The 24651-nt window shown below is 37.7% G+C and overlaps 1 protein-coding gene across 7 annotated transcripts in view; it reads right to left on the bottom strand.

Moving 5' to 3' along the window:
- Positions 1 to 18978: 18978 nt before the first annotated feature.
- The window catches only part of LOC124408965 (insulin-like growth factor 2 mRNA-binding protein 1), a 73328-nt gene continuing 67655 nt past the window's right edge, over positions 18979 to 24651 (bottom strand). For 4 of the 7 annotated variants that reach the window (XM_046886314.1, XM_046886315.1, XM_046886316.1 and 1 more), the window contains exons 4-8: positions 23496 to 23876; positions 23060 to 23312; positions 21450 to 21809; positions 20793 to 21044; positions 18980 to 20140 (exon numbers count right to left, since the gene is read on the bottom strand). In XM_046886314.1, coding sequence (XP_046742270.1) covers positions 19814 to 20140; positions 20793 to 21044; positions 21450 to 21809; positions 23060 to 23312; positions 23496 to 23876 — 1573 coding nt within the window. In that variant the 3' untranslated portion in view covers positions 18980 to 19813. Of the gene's footprint in view, positions 20141 to 20792; positions 21045 to 21449; positions 21810 to 23059; positions 23313 to 23495; positions 23877 to 24651 lie in introns of all 7 variants that reach the window. The other 3 variants (XM_046886311.1, XM_046886313.1, XM_046886312.1) reach the window with 1 other exon arrangement.

Genomic DNA, 24651 nt, shown 5'->3' with positions numbered 1-24651 from the left:
AATTTGGATTGTAATGAATCCAGCGGATCAATCTTGGTGGGTCTCACTATAACTATAAGTGAGACTCATTCCCACCAAAGAGTGCAACGCACATAAACTATCACTTGCTTGGGAAATGTGATTTTTTTTCTGCTTCTATGCAGTTGATGAGAATTGTTAGAAATATTCAATGGCGTGGCACACGTTTTCCGCCTCACTGTGAAACATTTCATCGCCGACTTAATTTCACAAATTAAAATATAGACGTACTTGAGGCATGAATCATGCTGCGCACGGAAAATGAGGGAAGGATTTTATTAAATTATTGTATTTTTCTGTGCATGGCTCTTGGATTTCACCGACACGTCAGATCGTAACTACTATCGAATCCCCACTAACGAATCTAGAGTTATTGCGCCCCGTTCTCCAGTGGCTCAAAATCATCCATTCATTTATTTCTCTATCAACATACATGTCCATCAATTTCTTTATTATAGCCTTTCTTTTTCGAAAACACCGTTTCGACAACGAAAAGATGTCTCAGATCCATTAAAAGTAAGGCACGGGACCATTTTGGTAAAATAAATTAAGCCCTACTGATTCATTATAGTATGTCGAAGCTGTATTATGTATCAAGATTATCAGGAGGTTCGCCCTTGCGCGCTTTGCATCTTACCCTGATATACAATATAAAAATTTGAACGTTTCCATTGATTTTTTGACTTCCTTTACTTGTAATAAACTTTTTTTTTAACTATCGTATTTTTGAGTTTACACGAGAACTTTGTACTGTTATATCTACGGTAGGTTAAAACGTTGGGTCGAGAGTAATTCGTTACACTAATACGAACAAATCTTTCAAAGCTTCCCACAGCCGTTAGGATGAGTTCCCGACCATGGATGTCTTACTTCAAAATATCTACACACCCTAGAAGTATGTCCGGAATTAACAAAAAGACCCTAACTTGTTCAGTTTCGTATGACCGACAACTTCACAATGATACAGAATGCTATTGTTGTAGTCAATAACATCGTTCTGAAAACATTTTCTACGTAGGTACAGGAAGACATTTGAAAAGATGTCAGATTTGCACTCCGTGATGCTAAATTACGGGCTCCTTGAAGTATCGGTCATGTTATAGGCACCGGAATCTGGCGTTGTCGAAATCGTGGACCTATGCTGAAAAAGGTGTTTGCCGAAGTGCACATCCTCACACGGGTTACAGTTTAGTTTTCATACCAAATTTTTTTTATCGACTTTATATCTATACCATGGAAAAAATAATATACCGATTGCTAATTGCACATGACTCGCTCGTATTGAAATATATTGCGGAATAACGGGAATTGGGGATAATTGAACAGGACAGAGCAGACATATTTATTAACTAGAATAATTTATTTTTTTTTCATGGTAGAAAAAGGAGAATGTATAATAACTCATGGACTGCATTGTACTCATATATATACAATTACATACAATCCTCGATTGAATGTTACACATAAATTCCTTATAAATCTGATTCTATGAATATTTTGCCCGAGAGCGGTTCTCATTTAATGTAATTTAATATATAAGTGAATGTGTATGCTGCGATACTTGCGAGAGACTGGCTTCAAGTGTATACGTGAATTTACCGACGACTGTTATTACATTATTAATTTTTGGATTTATATGTGTTATCAATGAAGACGAGGCTGCACAATTCTTGTGTTGTAGGTCATACATTTGCATTATATGAGTATATAACGAGCTGTGAATCGGGATTTAATTAACCTGGTGTCTACATATACAACCATTCATATGTTACGTATTATATTATAAAGATAGCAAGCGGTGCCAAAATACACAGATAAGCTGTATGCAGACAATATTCATCGTTCGATTGGCAAATCAAATAATTTACGAATCCCCGGTTATCCCACGGATAGTTCTCAACTGTTATATTCTGACTGTTGTTTAAAAACGTTTTTGGGATTGAAAAAATGTTATTTTAAATGTTTTCTTGTGTTTTTTTTCTCAATAATTTTATTTATCATTATTCTTTAGCATCTAAGCACATAAATCCATTTCGGATTTCCAAAATCTATACAGTGAATTTATTCTTACTTTTTTCCATTTTGCTTTGTTTTCTTAATATTTTAACGGTTTTACATTTATAAATTTCAAGAGTACGTTATACAATAATAATTCGCAATAAATCTTGATGCCACAATATTCGAAGCACATCATTCGTGAGGAATTGTTACCAGGTATTATATTAATACAGACGGCTGTACGCCTATAGGTAAAATACGTTATTACATGATCGGCTCACACTCAGTTTCCATGACGATTGTTGGACAATGGAGAAAAATCGAACAGTTTATACTTTCCATCTTGGCAACTGGCCTAGGATTCATTTTCGAAGAAGAAAGAAAAGTGAACAGCCTTTCAGGTATACGCGATCGGAGAATGCGGTACAACGAAAGAACGGTCAAGCCGGAAACGAACGGCTGTCCGACAGCGCTATTATACGGTTGAATGTTCGAAGAGAAATGATTGATGAATTTTTTCCAATGAATAAAAACATATCCACGGCCACTCTTCTTTCCTATTCGCCGTTCTACGACATTATGTGAGTAAAAAATCAATTACACATTCCGGCACACCGTGACAACGCTCTGCCGCGGGTGAACGATGCAGTCTCGGGTTTCTTTCTACATCTGTATTACACCCCCAGACATTCGGCATACTGTGTTTCAAATATGACCTGTCAACGTGCCAACAATAAGGAGACGATTCGCAGATGATTCGCAGATGATTCGCAGATGAACACACCCACGTATGTGCGATTGCTTAATTTCCGTTCCTACGCGCGACCGCTATTGTACCTCCCGGCTTTACGAAAACTCGTTCCTTACCGGGCAGTGAAGGGACCGACCCTCTAGTCATTTTTTATACCCGTTCTCGTTGGCGTTCTGCCGCGTACTGACTGCCGGGTAAGGCGCGGGCGATTCGAAAAACCGTGAAACATTAAGCTACCCTCGGCGAGGGTGTATAATGCTTGAGGGCGACGCGGGGGTTTAAGATCTTCTCGGCCCTGATCGCCGGAACGTCCGAGCATTGAAAATATACACACCCGTTCCGTCGATAACCATATTATATATGTACAGCGAATATGATTACATATATATATTATATATGTAATAATATTCATTCATCGCACATACCAAACGTGTACCTAACGGGATGGATTGCATAAATCTATTCTTCCAAAATTTCTTCCGCATAATCGTCATTATCGTCGCATGATTATTACCTGCAGTATTCTACTCATCGCACCATCATTACGACGTTTCATTATTCATTATTAATTATTTTATTATTAATTTCTTCACTCCCCGTTAACTTTATAAATACCTAATGTTTCTCTGTAGTATATTTCCTGGGTGTAATTGTGGATGTAGTATGGATTGTAACCTGTATCAAGCGTTACGGGACATACAGGGTAACTTACTGAACACTGTCGACGTGTGTAACGGATGCAGACGATTTTAGCTGCACGAAGCCAGCATCAGTGGCCCTCCAGCGTCATCACTCAAGGATCGGGCGACCAGTGTTCAATAAATGATCTTGTATATGAGTGTGCTAATTCGAGAAAGATAAGAAGACTTGACTGTTGGTTATAGAACTTTTGTTATATACCAACGTTCGAATTTCATTGCACACGTCAGCGTGTGTGTTTGTGTGTGTGTGTGTTTAAAGTAGATATTATTATATAGAATTACAACTGTAACTTTGTAAAAAATCTGTGTTCAACGGTCTACGTAGTATAATTATTATTTTCCATTGCGGATCATGAGGTATGAGTTTTCTGTTTGAATTCAGAGGAATTGTTGAGGTAGCATTGCGGCATGCCGACGTTCCGGATCTATTTCGAGTTGCGAGCAGTGAGTCGGAAATTCTTGTCATTTCCAGCGGACACTGTTAAAGACAATAACAATCATGATAGTGTTGCTGATAGTAATAATGATAACAACAACAATAACAATGGAAGCAGCAGCAGCAGCAGTCATTAGAAGTTATAGTAGTGATAATAGTAGTAGTAGTAGTAGTAGTAGCAGTCGCAGTAACAGTGGTAGTGGCAATAGTGGTAGTGGTAGTAGTAGTGATAGCAGATTGGTATTAGTCCTACCACCGACGGTGATAACATTAATCATAGTAATCATCATCATCACCACATATAAGTATTGGCCGTAGTATTAGTAGTAATAATAATAGTATAAGCATAATTATGGTACTAGTATTGATAATAACAATGCATAGCCGTGCTGGCGTGCGCAAAGATAATTCGCCGCAAGGGCTTGGAACGGTCGTAACAGCAAGATAAATCTCGGGCGTCGGCATGTTTTTACAGGGAATTGTGAATTTGAAACAATCGAACTGTGTGAAAAAAGTATCAATATTAACAATAATAGAGTGAAATTAACGGAAACGCTCAAGCCCTATGCCTGTGTCATTATTGCACTTGTGGTTTGTTTGATATACGGCTGTGGGTATATAGTAACAAATAGAAGAAGTGTAAATATAATATTACGAGCCATAGTAAGTATTGTTGATCGGATAGTTATTTCACCCGTTACGGAACAGACTTGGAACTAAAAATCAATCGTCCACAAATTATTATGTCCATTGTGTACGCGTGAGGACGTGAAGTGTGTATGGAGGTACATACATATATATATATATATATATAATACATGGATATGTATGTGCTGTAAAATTATCGTATTTAGCGAATGATCGCATAGTCTTCGACAGATTTGCGTATCTTAATTTATATGTCGGATCGATAATTTGTCGAAACGATAGCTAGGTATAATCCGTTAGGGTAAGTTTATGGTCGAGGCGCATCCTTCTTTCTTTCATTTCTTTTTTCGTACAACTAATTTTTAAACATCCAATGCAGTAAGGTTTTCACTACAATTTCTGATCTATGGTATGTGGCAATTCCTCACATCAACAAAATTTTAATCAAACTCAGCGGCGAGTTTTCCCTCCACGGTTATAGAGTCCCAAATGTATTTTTGTTTAACTTCATTTTTATTTTATTTCATTATTCAATCAATTTTTCATAACCGCCCAAGTATATCTTTTTCGCATTTCATATGTATTTCAAGCTGGAGCGTGGGTATTCTACCAATACATACCTATATTCTACATATGAGGTATTCCACGCCAACTCGACAAATGGTTTCCCTCGCCATATTTTATTTATTTCGTTGGAATATTTTTTTTTTCGAAATCAAAAAAATGGCGTTTTTTTACATTTAAATTTATAAAAAAATAACGGTTCGTGACAAAAGTCTGAAAAAGTTCAGGAGTGCCATTCAGAATCAGGATAATGGTATAAGAAAGGGCATTTGCCGAGTTGGCATGGAATACCTAATATATAGACCTGCAGGAGATGATCGGATAAAAACCAACGAGATCAAGTAAAATTGACCAGACGTTTCTTGAGCTTGAAATTAAAACGCGTTGTTTGAAGTTGTTCTATCATCTACGATGTGGCGTCATTTTTTATTTAAAACAATTTTGATTGTTGATTAGTTTTACTCAACTTTGAGGTAAAAGTTGTCGACAATTTTGCTCTATGGAGGGATAACCGCACCATCTGTCTTGTCTTATATTTATTAATTTTATTTTTATTCTTTGTATACTTAATGATTAACCATATATGTAGTAATCTTTGAACATTATCCATTAAAAACACCATAACTTTAATTTGTCATCAAAATTTTATGCGCCTTGTGAAAATTAAAACAATATGCAGTGCACAAGTTTTGTTTTTCCATTTTGCGAATACGTAGTAGTAGTAGTAGTAATAGTAGTTGTAGTAGTAGTAGTAGTAGTAGTAGTAGTAGTAGTAGTAGTAGTAGTAGTAGTAGTTGTAGTTGTAGTTGTAGTAGTAGTAGTAGTAGTGGTACTGGTAGTAGTAGCAGTATTAGTAGTAGTACTAGTAGTAAATAAAATTGTAGTAGTCAACATTATAATCATTATCGTCGTCATAATTTTATTTATCAATCATATTTCAAATTTTGCATGTTATTCTGTTTTCCGTCATGATTCTCGTAGAATTACCAATACATATTATATGAAATACAAAAATTAAACAAATTCATACATATGCATTTTACTAAATTCATCAAAGTACAGCAAATAATCAATCACTGAAGGCACAAAAATAGTAGTAGTTATTATAGTAGAAGAAATTATAATAGGATAGTAGCCATTAAAGTAATCAAGGTAGACAAACAATAGCAATCTCAATAGCAATTGTAGTGTAATAATGCAAATGATGTATTAATAGTAATAATAATAATAATAATAATAATAATAATAATAATAATAATAATAATAATAATAATAATAATAATAATAATAATAATAATAATAATAATAATAATAATAATAATACGTAAGACATAATAATAATACATAGTAAATGATAAATAATAATAATAAAAGTGTGATTCATTACCAAGAAAATATCTTAATGGAGTTTCGAACACGGACTCCCGCTCGACCGATTTAAGAGTACTTACGAGAATCGGTCTGACATTTTTCCTCAATAATTCGAATCGATTCGAAGTTGTTTTGAAAATAGATCGTGCCGTTGTGAAAAAAGTGCGCTCTGGTCAGCTATGACTGTATAAATATCATACAAATTTTCAATCAATACATTCCGTTGCGAGACTGGCTTCGATGTTGTACACACAAGCTGACATCCGACGGCGGTTACATAGCACGAAGAATCGTAAATTGATCCGATGTTCAACGAACAAGTGTGATGAAATCTCGTAAGTACGTTTAAATCCGTCGCGTAACCTCGTGCTTGACAAACATGAAATTCAGTGCGTCCTTAGTTTTGAAGCTTGTTTGTGGATCAGAGTTTCCACTTGTTTTTCCACACTGGTTTCCCATAATCGAACAATTTCAATCGCACATCTTGGGCTCGATTATTATACTTGTTATTGTTTATGTGTTTTATTTTATACTTTTATTCACCGATTTCATTCCCTTCATCACCCACACAATATTTTTCCTCTTTATAACTGCAATCCAATTTTCAACGCGACGAATGCGAAAAACGCCAAATGATCGTGCGAACTTGCCAAGGACCGGCAAACTCAAGCAAACGGCAATTATATAAATTATGGTGCAACGAAGCCCGCGCCGCGTTAATTGTTGGTCGTCTACGCATGTCGCGGCGATCAATATAGGTATACCAAATACTGCATGTATAGAACATGTGTCTGCAGTAAAGCGTCATATTATACGCATGCATTTCGAATTAATGATTCAACTGCCGGCCAGCGTCCTGCTGATCAGAATTATACGTGCTACAGCAAGCATCAATACGTTATTCTACATAATCATGTTCCTGAGAAATGAACGCTGCGTTTTCGTTTGCTCGTCAATCCAACGTATTAAATTCTCATCAATTTCATCATTCTTCTTTAGTATTTTCTGCGAGGACTGTTTTGACATCGTCGGTATTACAGTTATCGTTACAGCTATAATTATAATAATAATATTAATAATATTAATTATTATCATAGTAGTTATCATTATTATTATTATTAATGTTTTTGCTATCATTAAATTTGAAAAAAATTATGTTGTAATTATTAAGCTTGTTATAATAATCATATTACAATTCTATCATTTATTGTTGTTGTTATTATTATTATAATTATTATTATCGTTATTATTACTACAATGATTACTATTACTATTATTATATATTATTATTACTATTGGTATTGGTATTATTATTATTAATATTATTATTACTATTGTTATTATTATTATTTTTATTTTAGTTTATCATTATTATTATTATTATTATTATTATTATCATCATTATTAATAATAGTAGGTACTATTCCTTAAAATGGTCACATGCTGCCATTTCATGAGCACGAAACAGAATTATCTCACACATCGGTACGAAGCGTGTGTACTATATCTGTCAGGTGTATACCGTGTAGTGTATTTTAAACCACGAATGTTGTTGGATTATTCCGCTTATGTCGATTCGTTTAATACAGTACATTTTTTTTCAGTAGCTTCTCTGTAACGATCTTCATTTATACTTTACTACTTTATTTTTATGAAATTTTTCTCGATCTCGCCATAGTGCAATAATTGTAATTATGTAGTGTACCTAGGCTTCCCGGCAAGTGTGTATATCTGTATATATGATAATGTTTGCCAGTCCGGTCAGAGGCTGCGGATCGCGGCAGTCGTTATATTGAACTGCATGTTTTCTCTTTTTCTTTCCATTTCTTCATTTTTTTTCGCCGCGCGATCGAACTGTAATTTGTTTTCTAGTCAATTCAGGATGAACCTATTACAGCAGAATGTTACGCGGAGAAAGTCGAAGATCGATATTGTTTTGGGTTCGTGCGTTAATTATTAGAGTTTGGCGAATGAAAAAGGGTCATCTATCGAATAGCATGCAGCCGTTTTACTCGAAGCCCTCCATCTCACCCGAGGGTCCGCCGGTCGGTATTTAATAGATGACCCTGTACGCCGTGTCTGTATCGTATAATATTATATAAATGGAGATTGATTCTTCTTCTTCGGTTGTTGCGTCGGATGGAAAAAAATTGACGGTTCAAGTATACGGTAACCGCAGCAGAATTTATGCAGAATGTCGGATTACGAATACGTATAATTACACAAATCGTGATAACTTTTGTGCAACCCTAGTTACATGGGCGTGTGTGTGTGTTTGGGGGTGTGTGGGTAGTATCGATACGGTCTATATTATCTGTCTTACCAAATATTTCAATATCTGTATCTATGTGCATAGGAGTGTATGTAAACATCTGCATAGACGTATAGGTCTATTTTGTCGGCAATATTTCCGAGTTCCTAATTCGGATCCGTGACCCGACCTAATCCGAAATTAATTAACCAATCGGCCAAAAATTTCACACAGATTTGGCCTCGTCAATATCTATTTAGATTCGTGTAAGCTTAGATCTGTTAGAAATATACAGTGGTTATTGACAAGAATAGGAACGAAACGATCGAACAAACGAGTAAACGCTAACAGTTAAATTAAAATCCTATGAAGCAATGTTCGCCAATTATCTAACGAGATTAAGGCTACTGGATATTTGACGAAAGAAACTTTCAGTACTTGGTCACGATTGTTCAGTAGCGAATATAAATGAAACGTCGGATTGGACACTTGCTCAAGCGGTTAGATCCCAAGTATTTTTTTTTTTCCACATGGTAGGTACGTCACTTTACAATTTTCGTCAAATATTTGCAAGCAGGAGCCTTGTAGTTTCTTTATCGAAACAAAATGACGGTGAAAGTACAAGACATAAGAATCTAAATGGGAAAATATGTGTTAGTTTTTTCCCCTTGCATAGTTTCTCATTCTTATTTTCATTATTCACGAATTTCTTTCTTGGATCGTATTTGTTTCTTTATTGTTATTATTATTATCAGTATTGTTATTATTATTCAATGGAAAAAACCTTTTGGATTTACAGGCGATACGTTGATTATATGGAGAACGCTGTTTTGGATTAAAAATTCAAGGGAATGCAGTGAAAATTACCTATCCGTACATTCAAGTTAAATTCGCGAATGTTCTTTGAACTTGTCAAACACCATAATGTCAGTGATTTTGACCGCAATACAGCGCTGTTCTCATAATTACCGTTGGGCGTGCTATTTCAACAGGTTTTTCCCAGTATATTGTTGTTTTTTTTGTTGTTGTTGTTATTATTATGATAATTATTACTGTTATTACTATCATTATCATGATTATTATTATTATTATTATTATTATTATTATCATTATCATTGTTGTTGTTGTGTTCTTGTTGTTATCTTTATTTGCATATCGTAAAAAATGGTGGTTCTGAGGTATAACGGATGCATTTTTAATTCAATGATGCTTACAACGTTCAACTCATTGTCAATCAGCGAGAAACCTGTGTTTAGTTTCTCTCCGCGACCAAGTTCCGCGGAAACTAAAGTTTGCCTACCACTCTATCGAATCGAAGCGCAGGGCACGTGACGACACGACTGTGAAGTCATGTCGCAAGTAAATTCTGATCCAATAACATTTATAGGGGGGAAGAATGATGGCCTGACGATTCACAAGGCCAATGTTTTCAGTCAGGTATTAAGAATTCACCATTGCGAAGCCTAAGATTTTTCGTAATTCAAACGACGACCCCGCGCTCCCAAAGCGAATAAACGAACTGTTATTATAAATGATTTTGCGAATGCATTTTGGCTTTTAGTACTAACAGGGACCGTTTGGCGCCGAGTCACGGACGTACATACGGAGTGGTTTGCTTTGCAAATGCAATTTGAGCACTTGCCGCTGGATGCGACACATTTGCGATTGCAGCGGTATAATGCGATACAGTCGACCGACTCATCGTGCCTGTGGGTCATTCGAAATCCCGGTAATTCGGTATAACTCATGCGTCAATCGCCATCGTCCCTAATATATGTTACCTAAGCAGTAATCTTATTCACTATTATCCGTAACGAATTATACATTGCGATGTAATCGCTTCGAAGTGATCCGTAACTATGAATTTATTATACTTCATTTTTATACATTCTTTACTGATTCAATGATTATTCGTTTTTTTCTTTTTGTTATTTTATGAATTTTTTTTCTTCCTTCATATTTTCCATTTGTTTTTTCTCTCCAGTTCTCTCTCTCGATTCAGACGAATCGTGCAGTGGAATCAAGACGCAGAACCCAGTAATACCACATCGTATTATTCAATATCTATTTCTTTTTTCCCACCAATCGGTATGCGGTATGTACGAAAGGATTTTCAACGTATATATTTGTCCAAGTATAGGTATAGGTATAGGTATAGGTATAGGTATAGGTATATGTATATGTATATTTTAAACATATGTAATATGTATGTATGGATGTATGTAAGAGACAAGTGTTAAGAGACCCGCGTAGTTTTCATAATGCCCATGCTGGCAGCAATAGGATAATAGAATATATTAAGGCTTGCATATTATCCGCACACATATCGATCAACAGATCTTATCCTCGTTAATATTCTATTTCAATTATATATAGATCAGGTTTCAACAATATTTCTCGTACGTGCGATATTATTATGTACACGTATAGCTATAGTAGTATTTTTTTTAGCGATATCACCACTTTCTCTCTTCGCTTAACAACAATGCCCAACAGTGTATTACTATAGGTAATTATAAGGCCTTCGATCTCTGCCAACTATTCACCTCAACGTATTATATCTTCACCGTTATCTTACTTATATACCTACTAATGTGTATATGTATAATATCAATATGCATATAGGTATGTATGTATATGCAGTGTATAACATATATTGTAGAGTATAGAGTAATTTACACATACACGGAACGAAGGAACGAACGAGCGAACGGATGTATACTGCGGGGTGAATGCCCAAAATTAATAATAGTAATAATATATTACATATATATATATATTGTATAGTATATATATACGTATATTATATATATATATATATATGCATCGACGTATACATATATACATATTGGTATATGTGTATATACACCCACCCACATATATGTATACACAAATTTATACATATATATATATATATATTACTTGTAACACGTGGCGTATGTACGTCCTTATCGGGAATCTCGTTTTTCACCAAAACCATCCGCCCCTGGCTGCGAAGATAGTCAGTATCTATCTATCCCATTACCTATATAAAATTCGCGTATCGCCCCGTGACGCGTGCAGGCATTGTTACGCGTTGGGCCATCTTTCCAGGGGGATTGCCGTTTATACCGATACGGGTGATCGCCCTTTCATTAATACTAAAATCCAAAATGTCACGTCGCCAATTTCTGTCACCGGTCATTACGCACAAAGTATAGTAAGGTCACAGCATTTTGATTACATATTGTATTATAGGTCTTCGTATCCATATACGTAACGTAGTTAAAAGTTATGTATGTATGTATGTATGCTTAGGTGTAACGAAACGCGCGTTATACGTTGAAGCGGGCATAGGTATGTATATGTATGTGTGTATAATGCGTACACGTAAAATTATCTGAAACGTGAGGCGTAAGGTGTAGAAATGATATGGTTACCTAACTGCAACTATTTTCTTATTCTCTCCGTGGGTATTTCAATCTGCACAACGGGTATCTACGTATATGTATATTAATAAGTATCTACAGAGGTATAGTATTGTACATGTTTGATAATATTAGCGTATAAATTCTACACGGATAGCGAAGTTTTCGACGATTCGACACGGTATGCATGCGTATAATTGGCATCAGTGGATTTCATGTCTTGATTCATGTCTTTTTAATTCCGGGTGTTCGTGGATTACGCGAGGTCAAATTCAGCGACGATGCTCAAAAGTTACCGAGGTGCTCTCGTTATCGTTGTTATTACTGTTGCGTCTATAGTTTTTTTCTATTTCAAGCGATTCACTTCAGACTCGTGCGGATAATCCTGATAAATAATTACGTAGTTTGTAGGTAATGGAGCGTCGAACGGCAAAGCAGAAATTTTTTCAAATTAAAATTATACATTCAGCCTTATCGCGAATTGACAATATGGCTGGACGCAAATTCGAAATTACGCGCAGCTGGTGGCGAAACCAGATAATTCTTGCCAACGGAATGATAATGAGGAAAAGAATAGGAAAATAGTACATATATCATTACTCATATGCGTAATACGCCGTCGTAAGGAATGACTATTTGTCGAAGCAGAGTGTGGCGACGTGTTTGTTATGTTCGAAAAAATTGCACGCATACGTGCCGATCTCTGTTGCGGTGCTTCTTGCAATTCAGCTCTGCAGAAGGAGCGGAACAGAGCTCGATTTATTCTGATTCCTATTTGTTGATCATTTCAGCGCGAGATACGATTGTACCTGTATTTCGTTCGATTACTACTTGTATGGCAGATATCATGTTCTGTAAATTTTTGCGCCACGATGAATTTTCAGGTGAAATTTCCATCAAATTATCTTATTGTTCGTTATATTTTTGTTTTACTTTTCCTTTTCCTTTTCCTTCTACTGCTTCTGCCATGTACACTCAGCCAACTATATTATATGTATTTCACGTTGTAGGGCTTAGAAATGGCGCGTTTCATTTACTTTGCCGGCTTGCAGAACTCGCTTGAAAAAAAAGTTAACTAACGATCGTTTCTTTAAACAGTTTACCGTCGGATATGCGGCTACCAAGATATGAAAAAACGAAGGACTCGGGGCTGTTACACCACCCGTTTGGAAAAAATGATTGAAAAAAAATGAGCCAGACGAAAGTTGCACTGATTGCTAGCATTATCATGTTTCTCTCAAGATTTGTTCCGAATGAAACATAATCCGTTAAATCATTCCAAAGATGTCCTTATCCTTCGTGTTTCCAAGCGTTAGCTTGTTCCATCGGCCTTTCGGCGCACAGCCGTGCTTACTTCGCGGACATATAGTTACGACATGATAAAGTTATACTGCACATTTCGCCTGCTCTCTATACACGCATGCAGACTTCAGATTGTTTGTCAGATGATTGTGATACCAGTTAAGACGTTTAACAAAAAAAGGAAAGTAAAAATCCGATGCAAGGTGGCAATTCCCCCCCCCCCCCCCCCCCCCCTCCAAAACCGCATTCCAGCCTAGGTGATTTTCCTCATGGGGTGAGCAGCCTGTGCGGTGTATTGTATGTTAAGATCCTCTTTTTATAGTTACATATTTAAATATCATAGATACTAACGTTTAAATTTTTAGCAATTAAGTTTGTACATTTTCCTGGTATATAATATACTCAATGCATACCACATTGTTTATTTTATTCTGTTAATTGTTAGTTTTTATGCTTATTTTTTAAATCCTTATCTGTATTTGTATTTTATTCTCTTTAAGTATAATTTATAACTTTAAAACGTTTGAAATTATTATATATAATAATTTCTATGCTTCTTTTCTTTTTTTTGATTTGTACATTTTTATGTATCGAGTGTGTTGTTCGTTTCTAAAATGCTAAGGTGAGGAGTTAGTCGAAATAGAGTTAGTTCTTTCTCCAAGATCTGGTTTCTCCGCTTTGTATGGTCTAGTTTTTGTTTCCCTTTCATTTATTTTGAGTTCGAATCTTGGTATTTTTAATGAAATTTTGACGGTTCCTTGGTGTCGCGGGTTTTCATTTATGCATATCATGTCATTTTTATCCTTTGCCTTATGAGTTTAAGAGTTAAGCTAGTAATATGTACAATTAAAAGATTCCAAGCCTTCCTAATTCAAACGAAAGCATTGTATGGGGCAGATTTTTTAAATTTCTATCACCATCATTTTGCTGTTGCTAGCGATTTTTTTCTCTTGTTCATCGAGAGATATGTCCTGAAAGAGGGTGAAATTTGAATGTAGAGTCGTGACTTATTTTCCGTTCATTTTTCGTCTCTCAATTTCGAACGCATTACGCCACATAATATGCAGAGATAATAATTCCTTATCGGTCACGAGGAGCGCTCGAGCGCGAGTAACAACACTTAATTTTACAACGCGATATATCCTTATATCAGCGATAAGGAATAAGGAATTACCAATCCTGCACGTATGCATAATACATCGTATTATTTTGTAAGTGGATTAGATTTTGCGTAACGAAGCGATAATAATAAACATAGATTTTCTCCAATGTATAATAAATAGTTGTAAAATTTGGGCTATAACTTGATGCAGCTAATGGTAATCTTATAACTTTCAATGTTTCATTGGGATGTAAAAATTTTTCAACGACGTGGAAGGAGGGTTAGAAATTGTTTTTCTTCTTTCTGTTTTTTCGTTTTTGCTTTTTATGTGGCCTAATTGGTTTTAATTTCTTCAAATTTAACTGTGAATCAGGCCGCAGTCGGCTTGCGGGCTGTGTTTAAGTTGATAACCATACGTGCCGTTGTGTCCGGCCGGATCTTCGATGACTTTGCGAGTTGTTGTTGTTATCACGCTTATTATTTGTTCCTTGGCACTGTATTTAATTTTTAGAATTTATTTATTTATTTATTAATATTTTTTTTCGCTTTTTCGTTTTTTTTCAAACATTTTTTATATTCACGCTTGATAAATAAACTTGGCGGCCACACCAGCGATTGCGGCGACGGCTTGGAACCGTACCGGATGGGAGGCGTCCATGTTTCCCCAAGCTAACGGATCACATAAAACTGTGAGCCCGGCTAGGTTGCCACGCAGGCGCCAGCCATCGTCAATTTACAAAACCGCCGCTGCTAAAAACCGGTTTCATCACCGTATATATTATATTAAATATATTATACAATTTATCCGACTAAAAATCTCCTTTGTTCCCACATAGTGCAAAAAGCTATGTGCCGTTTCTTTCACGAATTTATCATTTCGTTTTTTTTTTTTTTTTCTAATTTTTTACGTTTAAGTTTATATTAAAATTTCTCCTCATATTTTTGTTTTTATTCACTTACTTTTTTCAATTTGCAATTTGTTTTTTTCTAATCCTTTTTTTTTATCTCTCAATACTTTTAAACTTCGTTAAGTTATTTGAAACATCTAATAAAAAAAAAATCGACAAACAATGAATTGAAAAGAAAAAATAATTTCTTAAATGGAAAAAGGAAAAACCATATCAATAATAGTGAAAATAAAAAGAAAGATTCACTTGAAGATCTCCCCAACAATGTATCAAAAATAAACTTATATATTTTTTCTCCTTAATCCTCTCTCTTAATTTTCATATCTCTTTTCGATAAAATTTCACTTATTCAAATATCCCTTCCGTCTCAGACATGGTAATCGGAAGTTCCCAGGCGATTCGGGGCCTCTTCAAATAACTGATTAAAACACATCGCACGAAACGAGAATCAGTCTGCGGCCGCAACCACCCCGATAACCTGGTCAACTCCCGATTTCCGCTCACTCGTTATACTCTACCCCAAAACTTGCAGCCTTTCCTTAAACTCGTATTTTAATCTTTGTACTAAGAGCGTACCACCGAGTCCCTTAGGCGGTTAATTATCGATACTCGAATAAGCCAGCGAAATACGTTTTATTCACGTATTATGCGACCGATGTAACCGCTTCCGGCGAAACGATGGATGGTACTTCAGTCCAATTTGGTACAGGAGTTTTCGGAAATCGTTTAAATCGCCAAAAAATCACCCGTTTGTATAATATGACATCAAATGATTCATCCTCACGAGCCTCCCTCCCCCCCTCTTCGATATATAATTACGCAAATTTTCAACATTTTTTTCGCATCCCTAACCGCTACAATCCCATAAATCTTACACATATAATATAATCGCTCGGGGCGCGAGGAAGAAGGTAATTTGTAAACCTTACCTCGAATCCCGGATATATAGGTTATCCGTAGATCCATTCATTTGGTTTACTCGACATAATTTCTTGGTAATTTTCCTGCCAATCGTCTCATTCCGACATAATTCCACAAGTTTTTTATTTCACCGCGCGGCCATATTGAATATGTCGTATAGAGGAATATTGATAATATTCATTCATCCCTCGCGCCACGCTGTGTATATATACAATACATTTGGCATGTACATATATACGTATACATATTCTTAATCAGTAATTTATTACTTATCATTAATAGTATAATTCGACACATGCACACTCACACGTTATTACATTCATGATAAAATAAAAATCCCTGAAAGAATTGTAATGGCTGGTTTCTCCTCCCTATCCGCTTCATGTATTAACCACCCATATATACACACACGTATATCATCTATACATATAATGTACAGGCATAGCTGCTGATGTTCACGTACGTACTTTCATATTGTACAATAGTCCTTAATTTGTATAGTGCCGACGCGTATACACGTACATCTATGTGTAGATATTAGTTAGAGGCACCAAAATTTATGCCTGTACGCAAAAGGATAACATGTGAATCATTTTCGAAATCTTCCCAAATCCCGAATAACACCGCGCACTCCAAAAACCACAAGAATTGTGCCTCAATATTTAATTTTTTTTGCGTGTTTTTATCATTTGTCGTTGTCGTTGTTGTTGTTGTTGTTGTTACCGTTTCTTTTTTCTTTTATTATATTTATTACGTTCTCAACCATCCCTTTTTTACCCACCAACTTGATTTGATTTTTTTTACTCTCGACAGACTCTAGGCGCAGCTTTCTTTACGCACCGCAAGATCACCATTTGTCAATGGTGTCTAATGTCAACGGTGCAGAATTTTCGTTGATCCATTCTCCGTTGCCCTCCTTGTTGGTCTTGATGATGACGTTGCTTCGATTACTTCAACACCAGGGTTCAATTTCGGCTCCCGGCAGCGTCTTCGCGTGAGTATGCATACAATGGATATCCCAGCTGCAGCTGTTGCAAGGAACTCTCTCTTTGTCCGGCGGTACATCAAGTCAACTTCCGCTTTTTATTGGTAATGCAGTTTTGTTTCGTCCTGTGAAGTCGAAGGTTTGTTTGCATAACTCTTCGTCACTTCTTTGGTATGGTGCTCGAAATACGAAGGGCCCACGCGAAGATTTTTCATTCGTATTGCTAAATAATCGTCGACGATTCAATCAACCTACCAAACAACCAAACAACCAAACAACCAAACAACCAAACAACCAAACAACCAAACAACCAAACAACCAAACAACCAAACAACCAAACAACCAAACAACCAAACAACCAACCAATCAACCAACCAACCAATCGTCCGTCCGTCCGTCCGTCCGATACATTCATCCATCCATCCATCCGTCCGTCCGTCCGTCCGTCCGTCCGTCCATCCATCCGTCCGTCCGTCCATCCATCCATCCATCCATCCATTCATCCATCCATCCATCCATCCATCCATCCATCCATCCATCCATCGATCCATACATCTATTCATCCGTCTGTCCAGCCCTCCCACCCTCTCATCGGCTGATGCATGCAGGTCCGGTATTTCTTCGACTTGGCATGTTGGCAGCTTGCGCATGATACATAGGATTTGTTCTGATTCGGCTGACAAATTTAGGGTGGGTGGGTGGTCTAGGAGGAATTAATCTGATTGTTAGAAACCAAACGCCGTTATCGATGTCGGCAGACTGCAGCTGTTAGTTGGTTTAGTACAAAACGTGTATCTTTTGACATATCTGTGGGAGGGATTTCCACGGGAACTTGGCAAAATTTTCACAGCCAAGCGTATGTAGAGTACGAAATTGAAAAAAAATTATTTGATTCTGAAATGATGAATTTGTTTCGGAGCCGCCGTAGTTTTGTGTAGGAACGTCGTGACTAAAACAGAAATGATAACAGAAAAAGATTTCATTAGGCTACGTAGTTTTTGCAATACAGATGTTATTCCATTTCCGTTCCAAAGGTTTCGGAAAAATATTCATTCCGGCATCTTGGTGCATTGTGCTTCAAAATATAAGATCTTGAAAACTCCAAGTAATTGTTATCCAAGTATTTAAAACAATTGACTCGGGAAAATATCCAACGACATTGTCAAAAACTTCGTAAAATAGTGCAACGTGTTCATTTTCCATCTTTTTCTATCTGTTACGACTATTTAGGGAGATACATGTCAGAGTATGAAACTTATGACACTCCGGAACTTCCTATTCGAATCGTACGTTTGCTAATTAGAATTCTGTCTAGTAGTAAGATTGAACCCTGTGGAGTATTACTTGATCTAGAGAAATTGTGAAAAATAACGTGGAAACCCCTACTATGTACGCATGTGTACTTTTAGGTATGTATATGCACAGCTTGCACAGCGTTTTTTATACACCATTATTATGGTTGGTGTTTCTACTGCTGCTGTCGTCGTCGTCGCCGTGTTGTTGTTGTTTTTGTTTTTAATATTAGTATTATTATTCGTATTATTAGCCATATTATTATTATTGTTATTATTATTAATGTTAAAATTATGATTAATGTGAATTCTATTATTAATATTATTATTATTATTTTTGTTGTTGCAGTATTTTTTGTTATTAAAAATGTAATGTTACTTAAATTTTAGTTTAAAGTTACTTTAACGTTTTTCATTTTACTTGATATTCATTTTGTTTTGCTTCCGATCATTGTGTCATATTATTCATCTTTAATCGTTTTCAATGAGGTAATAAGGTTGTGTGTATTTCATCATCATCATCATAAACATCATCTTTTTCATCATCATCCATCCATTATCATTCATCATCATAATCATAATCATCCTCAACGGGGTGAATGCGTTACCAGTTTGAAATGTATTCTACCGTGTCTCTTCACCTTCGTCGCCCCGTTAGTGTGGCAGACAGCGAGGGAGAGTGGTTGGCAGAAAGGGCGAGTTTCAAGGTCGGGTCGGGACCGGATGGGTATAAAGGTAGGTGGTTCGACAGAAAGGTGTAGAGGTGAAAAGAACGGACAGAGAGAGAGAGAGAGAGAGAGAGAGAGAGAGAGAGAGAGAGAGAGAGAGAGAGAGAGAGAATAGTGAGTATAGACACGTGTCACATTGTCCCCGTCATATATGCGTGTTATCCGTATACATATTATGTAATGTGTATCTGGATAATTGAGTTGGTAATTTCGCGGATTTCTTGGAATCTTCGAATTACGAGTCCTATCATTCTTATGGTTAGGCTGCAGTTACGAAGCGTTCGTATTGATTGTACGCACATTGTATCAATATGCGTCGATCCGCATATGCTTGTCGGGATTTCAAAATGGTAAAGATCACCCCGTGTGGGAAGAATGTTGGATACATAAATTGAGGCATTTGGTTGGCATCGGGTGGTTTACTTCAACGTTACTGATTCTGTGGTGGTTGTTGTTGCTGCTGCTGTTGCTGTTGTTGTTGTTGTTGTTGCTGCTGCTGCTGCTGTTGTTGCTGCTGTTGTTGCTGTTGCTGCGGTTGCTGCGTTGGTTGCTGTTGTTGCTGGCTGGCAGGGGAGGACGATCGCTGCTGCGACGAGCCACCCTGCGACGTCGCGCTACCATCACGTCGAGAACGTGAACCACCGTCCTGGCTACCGCCACGTCCAGTCCGCAGCCCACCGGTAGGACCGATTCCCAGCGTTCCGCTACCTGGTGCTCCGGATTGTAGTACCATAGCGCGAATTCTTCGCTGTGCCGACTGGAAGAAAACAACCGATAAGTAAACGCAGGCTTTCTTATTGTCACTCATGTATTTTACTTTGCACATATTATGTAAAATGTAAATCAAAGACATAATACAAGTAGATTTTGTGACGAACTCTCGGAGGTTTCCGGGTCCGAGGATACTACACGTCTTTGGAATTTTTCTGCAACTTCAGCATGAAAATAACACAAGTAAATTGACCCTTTGTCCAGGAAAAAGTAATTCGATATTTTGGTAGCAATTTCTAACTATACAAGACATGATTTTCGTGAATTTTTCAGTACTCGATGGTAGGGTATAAAAATACGGGAAGCAATTTCGTCGCTATCTAAAGTATAGTATACTAGCGACCAGGTATGTACAGAGCCGCGTATTAAGAGTTATGCTTCGAATGTAGCCATTTTCGGAAGCTATGTTGATTATTCTTGTGCTAAACACCAAGTTGGATTGCGGTTGCACGAAATGAGTGCTACAGGACATTCAAACGAAGTGTGCATTAAGGTATAAGCGATCTTCTTCGGACCGATCTCTTCTTCGAAACATTGATTTTGGAGTTTTTTTTACCGACAACTTGCACACGATAATTTATGGACCTCACGGACATGAAAGTTGAGGCAAAAAAAAAAAGAACGGAGCGAATCATCACCTGGACAGAGAAGAATGGTCCGATGATGTGAACCGTCGTTTCCTCGTCGGCCTGCGGTGGCGTGGCCTGCTGTTCCGAGAGTTTGATGACACTTCCGGTGACACGTTGTAGCTCCCTGACGTTTTGACCACCCTTTCCGATGATTCGACCAACTTGAGCACTCGGTACAAGGATCTCGATGGTAAGCCTGACGTCCTCCGTACCGGCCACGAAACCCTCTTCCCTCATCTTCTCAAAGATTAAATACTGAGCCTGGAATGGTTATTATTTATGTGTTATATTCATATGTTTGATATTTTTTGGGTATTTGTGAATGGGAAGTTTAATTTTAGTCGAAAATTTTATAACAAAAAGATAAGAATCTAAAATATCCACAAAAAGACGAACATCACATGGTTTCGCATCCCCCCGTGTCCCTCTGCATGGTAATGCCATTTAATCGAAGACCCCCCCCCCCCTGCCCAAAAACAAAAAACACAAAGACATTGATTGAATGACCCCTGTCAAATGCACCACAGCATGTTATTCGACAAAGACATTGAATTTTTCATTCCTCTTTGGCTAGAGCCTCATCCCGTTTCACCCCCAAGTCGCTAGACATGTTCGTACATTCACAGAGTAAGCAGTTGGTCGAATCGCTTCGACTATTGTTCTCACCTTCCACTGTGATTCTGGCGACCCAACGATTGTTACTTTCCTTTCAGTCTGTTGGTCTGCCGGCTTGTCCTGTTCAAGTGGTGCAATTTTGACACTAGCACCCGAGAATCTTATGATGTTCCTTATGTGGGAACCCTTCGTTCCGATGATAGCACCAACGCTGTTGTTGGGAATGTACAAGAAGGTCGTCTCCTGGGTGTCACCGGTCGGAACGCCGCCCTGCTGGGCTGGCATGCTTCCCTGGTAGGGATACGGCGCTGGTCCGGAGCCGTAGAGACCCGGACCACGCGAGCTGTACCCCATACCTGCGGTCGACATCATCGCCATCGGATGGAGTCCAGGGAACATCATGCTTTGGGGCTGTAACAACGGGTAACGGCGTCGACTGTCGGTTTTTTCCTCATTTCACGTATCACAACGCTTCGAAAAAGATATATCAATCATATATCAAATCACGGCAGGTGTTCTCCGAATCAATCTCGAATTCGTCACTTGCCGACGGGGTCAAGGTCTCGTTTCATTATCTGCGTACGAATGTGGCTCGCATGGTTTAACAGCCTGGGCTGAGTATTTCGGATATTCTAATTGCGATAAGTAATTATATGAACGCAATTGATCAATTAACGAATCCGCGAAGACTCTGTCTAACGATAAGAGTCAGAGTCTTGAGGCGCTCAACGGTCGTTCATGCGTTGAAACCATCCGCGTCTATCTCTTTTGCTTCGAATAATTGCGAAACATGAACGAAAATACCAGTGAGACGAACATTGATCGAACATAGACAATTTTATTGACTCGCAATTGAAGTGTTACATATAAGTTGCGTACGAGATAATGTGAGGATGTAACAAAAGTACATACATACATACATGTGGAAGAAACATAATGTGTGTACATAGTACGCGTATTCGGCGGCTATAAAACGTACGTACGTGAGGTACTCGTATACGAAGGCCGGTGTGGTTGAGGTGAGAAAATGCAAAAAAGAAATATGAAGGATAAAAGTAAAATATAAGAATAGAAAAATTTATGCACACATTTCTTTGCCGGAATCGGAAATGCAAATTGGTATTCCTTCACACACACGCACATTATCAAATGCAGTGGTAATACATAGCAGTCTACTCTTAGGTAGCGACGCGGAGACGCGAATATTTTCCTAGTATCACACTAACCCCCGATGAGGACGAGGAGTTGCTACTTTTCCGAGACTTCGTACTCGATCCGGGCTGTTGGAAAGAAATGAGGTAACAAATTTCCCTGTGTTAGGTTAAAACATTTGCCTCTTGGTATACTGTTTGTTTGGTGCTACTGCTAATTTTCAACTTTTGGATAACTGGCCACCTTGAATTCTTTGCCCACAATGGACGATATTCCGTTTTCAACGGCTGTACTAAGACACATAGATCGACGGAGTGAGTTAGCGTATTGCACCCGTTTGAATATATGTTTGAAATTTGGTCTTCGAAATTGTACGCGGCAACGCAGCTTTGTTTTCCGCGTACACTTCGAGATAACGCAAGTCCGAAAGATCAAAGGGGTTCAAGGATGCAGATGATGAAGAGAAAATATTTAGAGAAACAATGGAGTGACGGTAACAGTAAACTCACAGCCATAGCCTGAAGATCATTCTCGTAACTCTGACGGAGCTTGCTGGATATCATGGATTCAGCTTTGCTCATATTTTCAATCGAACCCTTGACGGTGATGATGCGTTCCAGATTAAAGCTGTTGATATCGTTGATGCTGCTCACGGTTATCTTTGAGTCGGTATCCTGCATGATCCGTTTTATGGTGTTACCCCCTTTCCCAATAATCCGTCCGATAAGATTGTTGTGCGCAAGGATCTTCAGGGTTATCTCACTGTTTTAGAAAAATACAAGTTTTTTTCAACGAAAACACTTTTAGTTATGATCGAATAGAGATAATCATCATTAATCACATTACGGTACCGAGTTCAATGGAATCGTCGGACCAAGTTCCCAACCGGAGTCGTAAGACATCCCAAAGATAAAATAGCAATATCACGACGTGTCATCGACTTACCCCTTGTTCGTGTTGTTGGCTTCCTGCTGCATGACCTCGAGAATTTTCTTGCAGGCGTTCGTGCAGTTTTCAGGATTTCCGTATATGGTGATGGCCTTCTCGAGGGAGCCAACGTTGTCTTTCCTGTGCACGTCGACGCGGGCGCGAGTCATTTGAGTTATCTGACGTATCGTGGAGCCCTGTCGACCGATAATGGCACCTACCATATCGGACTGAACCAGAATACGTAGAGGAAAGTCGGTCTGGCGTCCGGACCCAGGCAGCCCCGAAAACGCGACTCCCCCGCGCTGGCTGCGTCCTCTCCGCCGATTCTCCGGACTCGACATCTCCACCTTTAGCGGGTTGCCTTCGTACTCGTACCCATTCAACTGATTTACAGCCCTAAGAAGGTGAAAGAAATTCTTAGGTCAAGCTTTCGACCACTAGGCCTCGCGTCACGGTGAACATTCATTTTTCGAAACTTGGTTCGAAGGCCAGAAGGTAGTTTTCTTCTTAGTCAAATACCTATCGATTCTCCAACTATATGCTTCCCCATCGTTATTTGTAATTAATAGTCTACCTGTGATTCAAAACAAACATGTGCATATTCCGATTATTAAAGTGTGAAACGCAATGTCGTAACAATTTGAATGAGTTGAAATTTTGAATTGCTAGACCGTTTCAGGACATTTCGATGTGAATCACCGAACAATTTTACGAGCAATGGTAAAGAGGAATATACAAGGGTCATTTCAACAGTAAGTTTTTTTCTTCCAATTAACAATGTCCATCAGACACGTTGGAGGTAAGAAATAAACTTTGTATTGAGGTCTGACGATAATATTCAGAAAATTTGATGGGGAAGCGACCCTGGAAATCATTGCAGAATGGTCTTTACAAAGGTGGTCGTTCGTATGGTTACGTTTTTGCGTTTTCTTAGTGAAAAGGATGAAAATACGGCAAAGATTCATCGCAAATCAACTTCCGTTTATGACGGACAATGCATGAGCATTCAAAAGATTCGTCAATGGCATTTAACTGTTACTGGAAGGGTACGCAGATACGAATGACGAAAATGCGCATGATATGCGAGCGGTAACAGGTCTGCTAATCCGATGTTCGTCAAGCATATGCACAACTGTACGTCATTCCGAAAAAGTTGAACGCCGTTGAAGAA

Source organism: Diprion similis, chromosome 8 (assembly GCF_021155765.1).
Source record: "Diprion similis isolate iyDipSimi1 chromosome 8, iyDipSimi1.1, whole genome shotgun sequence".
Lineage (NCBI taxonomy): Eukaryota > Metazoa > Arthropoda > Insecta > Hymenoptera > Diprionidae > Diprion > Diprion similis.
This window is presented reverse-complemented; position numbering and strand designations above follow the sequence as displayed.